Genomic DNA, 4126 nt, shown 5'->3' with positions numbered 1-4126 from the left:
ATTGCATTTTCCCTCTCGATCTAGAAAGAAGAAGAAAGTTCCCTCAAAAGCACTCCTGGCCGCGGTGCGGTACCGTAGTAGTCAGCATCAAAAGGCCATTAACCGGTGAACCGTCGCGCTATCAAACACGCCACGGAGATGGGAACGTTATGAGTAGTAGCGATGCGTTCGCCCTTCGCGATGGCTGACGACGACGGTGACGACGACGATGATCTTGCACAAATGGCTGGCAGCAGCCCGGCTCTGTATCTGGTGCCCTCCACCGGCCCACCATTCGCTAATGCATTTCCGTTCTCTTCCCCCCTCCGAAAAGCAACTCCTGTGGTTTGGTGACGGCTGCTGAAGACGCAAGCTTCTTTCCCTCGTGATGATAATGATGCTGACTTGGCCACTTTTTTCGGTGCCTTGGCGCTGCAGTTGGCTGCTACACGACGGGACTCGCAAATCCCAAAGTAACCAGAGGCAAGTCATTCACCGGCGTGCTATACACGGGAGCAAGAAGCTCAATTGCTTGATTCACTAAATTGGTGTGGTTTGAGAAAGGTTTGGCGGGAGAAAAAATAGTGAAACGTGCAACGGGATCGATCAGTGAAAGCTGCTTTCAGCCACTCCAGTTCGAACTCCAGTGTTTGATGTTGAATGTGCTTAGCGAGACTCAGCATGTGGTTTGAATCAAGCGCTAGGAGGTCGCGTCTTAATGTATGATGGTGCCGCTTGTCATGGATTGTAATGCCACGCTGGACGATGCGGTGTAAGAAAGTGTATTTTTGCAATACACAACGAGCGAGAATAACTTGTAACGCTACAATTGCGAGAAAGAATTCATTTTCCGCATTAGATGATCGCAGTAGCTAGAAATCATCACCGTCTTTGTTATTCGCTATGATTTGTCATCAATTTTAATAGTTGCCTGCTTGGAAAAAGAATGAAGAATGAGTCCGATGGATTGATGGAGCCCCCTTTGAGCCCCTTTTATTTCAACCGAACAGGATCGCAATCGCATCATGCCCTAAGTGAGACCGGTGCACATCAAACGAGACGCTTTAGTGCGTCTTTTTTGTTAATCGAAGGGAATCAATATGGGAACCATATCACGATCGCACGAGAGGCCAGGCCAGTTAAAATAATTACATATTGGGTTTTTTTCCCAAGAGCGTTCAATAAACAAGGTTATTATTCATTTGATTCATATAGAACATACTAACATTTCGCTGTTTCGAAGACATCTACAGCACATTATCAGTTTGCCTTGGGCTTTCCCATAGCAGAACAGTGGGCATTCTAGGCCGGATGGGCGTCTTATATGTTTGATAACTGATGCTGTTCATATGCAGCAGCTGAGGCTGCGGGACAAACCCCACAGAAAGCTCCACGGAGAATGAGCCAACTCGCTGTGGGGTTTGCCCGCGGTAGGCCCACTACCGCATGAAACCCATTGCGCTGATATGGCATGCATGATGGTTGCTGTAATCAGTTTGCAAATGACCGTCGACATGCGAAGACGCTGACAAAGGTTGTGTATTAAGAATTTTACTTCATTACTTTCAAAATGCCGTGCATATTACACTCAACTGTACGTTTGTTGAAATGGTTTGTGGTGTGGCTGTTGTGCAGTGTGTATGCTAACGATGTTCAGCTATGCTCCGTGCAGGAATCAGTGGATATTACGAACGGTACTATAGCTGGAGATGGAGGCATTGACTACGACGGAGTGCGATACAGTGCTTCTCAGTACTTTCAAGATGGAAACACTCGAAGAGGATGCATTTGCCTAGTACGGCAATGCATATATGCATGCGTGAATGAATATTGGACAAACTATGGGCTAAAGGAGCTCCTTGCTAATGTTTCGGGTGCTTCTGGGGAAAACACTGGCATAGTTAATCCGGCGCTAGAGGCAAAGTATCACATGATTTTGAAACAACCTTACTGTGCGGGAGATTTTATTGTACCGAAGCAGCGTCAAGTGAAAATAACTTCAGTAAGTTTACGAACCGAAAAGCAAAGAAAAAAGAGCTAAGAAAGGACGTTGGTTTTTGGGTCCCAATATTTCCAGAAAGGAGAGCTGAACGTTGTTGATTACTTTTGTATTCTACCAAAGACCGAGATGGGTGAATTCCATGCATTATACTGCGACAAGTATTCTATTGCACAACCTAGCGATTTGTATCATCAAATACATGCCTTGGGTGAGTTTGATAGATGATAGACTTGTAGACTGCTTACAACATGAGGAATTAACACTTTGTTTCTATTCATCAAGGAGACTTTCTGGTTGTTTTTCCCTTGCTTGTGGCCACCTTTGTGGTTTACGCTATTCTACCGGAGCTAATGGACGGCAAATCAGTGATGTGCTACGTGGCATGCCTCACCGTATCCTATTTGTTTCTGGCCATGGAACAATTGAACGCCTTTGGCTACAAGTCCCATTTGTATACCATCTCTGCCTACATACTATACTTTACGTTGTTGGCCAGTTTCTTTTGGCTGAACGTCATCTACTGGTTACTTGGTGAAAGTCGTGGACAGATGACTAAACACAGAAAGTTCCTGTACTGCTCTCTGCATGCTTGGGGCGCACCTATATTGATCCTAGCGTCGAATCTCCTCTTCGATCACACGGAGCTAATGGGTTATGAACTTGTTACGAATGTTGGCGAAGAGGCAAGCTTTCTCAAACGTAAGTATCGTTGGGATGTTAAAGATTAGGCAAATACATCGTTTAAATATATTATTTACATGCCGTTTACAGCGGACAAAGAGACTGAGGCTCGATACTTGCACTTAGTGCTGCTAATTAGTGCGAACATAGTTCCCTGCACTATCACTGCCATGCGCAATTACCTAAGCAATCTGGCCGATGCCAGTACGATTACTGGCAATTCGGGATCTCTCTTGAAGCTTGAAAAGGATCGTAACAGGTACGTCTCGGAGGCATAAACATTACCATTGATCATACTAATATTCATTTCCAATCATACCACAGAATCGGCCAACATCTGAGCTTGTTCTTCATCATGGGGATAGCCCGGTCGCTAGATATAATAAAATGGCAGCAGATTGATCCGAAAACAGCCTATTGGTTATGGCTGGTGTACATTGTGAACGCTCTGGGATACTGCCTTTGGGGTATATTCATCCTTTTCCGGCTCGTCTGCAATCAAATAGTATTGCAGTTGTTGTATCAGCGGTATGTATAAAGGAATACACGAAAAATGCACAAAATTGGCGTACTATTTATAACTTTATCCTTTTGTTTATTGACACAGATTCGGCAGAAGAGAAAATACCCCTAGAGAGGATTATACTGCGTATTCTATTCCTCAATTGGTTGATGTAGAAAATCCCAAGAGCGTCCTTATGATGCATCAATCTGAGTGATTATCTGTAAAATACAACTTCACCGAAATTACAGATTCGATTTCAAATGCAAATGCAAAAGAAAACCGAAATGAAAGCTACCATTTTACTTTTCAATAACAGTTTATCGAACTCTCTTCATATGCTTCGTGGTGGAAGTGCGATTCACGAATCGTATGATTTTCCTGGTGCCTCCATCGACTCTCACTAAACAATGATCGGATCGGACCGATAGCCGAACGAATATACCTTCAGGTGTCGTTCATTTGAGATACACGTTCACTAAGTGCGCGCCCATAAATGTAACAGAGACAAAAACATAACCACATCCTAGTGCCGCTGTGTCGTCCTTGCACATACCATAACGCGGTTTTTGCCAACACCGTCGATGATTAAACTTTCGATTGAAAAACGACAAGCAGATTATGAAGTGGCTGGAGCAGCACCTGCACCACCCGTCTATCGTGGTATTAGCACCACTAAGCGGCAACCAACGACACGGACACTTGTAGAATCACGTTCACGATCCACGTACGGTTCTACCTCGAACGTTAGAGAAATAGAGAAAAAAAAACCCGTTGCACTGTAATAAACTTCATACCCGGTTGTACATTGCCGGTAGCATAGCTAACCGGTTACCGATCATGTTACGCGCGCTCACCAGCCTACCGATGGTGCCGGTACTTCATTTTTGCAGAGACAAAAAGGCCTATCTCCCATGAATTACAACCCCTTTTTTGCACTCCCGTCGGGCGAACGAAAACTC

The 4126-nt window shown here is 44.6% G+C and overlaps 1 protein-coding gene across 2 annotated transcripts; it reads left to right on the top strand.

Moving 5' to 3' along the window:
* The first annotated feature begins 1488 nt into the window (after positions 1-1488).
* LOC126575930 (G-protein coupled receptor Mth2-like) lies at positions 1489-3550 on the top strand. 2 transcript variants are annotated; one of them, XM_050236949.1, is made up of 6 exons: positions 1489-1981; positions 2057-2189; positions 2267-2680; positions 2753-2921; positions 2987-3190; positions 3270-3550. In XM_050236949.1, exons 1-6 carry the CDS (start codon positions 1550-1552, stop codon positions 3379-3381), a joined length of 1464 nt encoding a protein of 487 aa, XP_050092906.1. In that variant the 5' UTR covers positions 1489-1549; the 3' UTR covers positions 3382-3550. The 2 variants fall into 2 exon arrangements, with proteins under 2 accessions (XP_050092906.1, XP_050092905.1); XM_050236948.1 differs by having other exon boundaries at positions 2264-2680.
* The last annotated feature ends 576 nt before the right edge of the window (positions 3551-4126 follow it).

Source organism: Anopheles aquasalis, chromosome 3 (genome assembly GCF_943734665.1).
Source record: "Anopheles aquasalis chromosome 3, idAnoAquaMG_Q_19, whole genome shotgun sequence".
Classification (NCBI taxonomy): Eukaryota; Metazoa; Arthropoda; class Insecta; order Diptera; family Culicidae; genus Anopheles; species Anopheles aquasalis.
The sequence above is the reverse complement of the archived record's forward strand: the minus strand, read 5'-3'. Positions and strand labels throughout refer to the sequence as shown.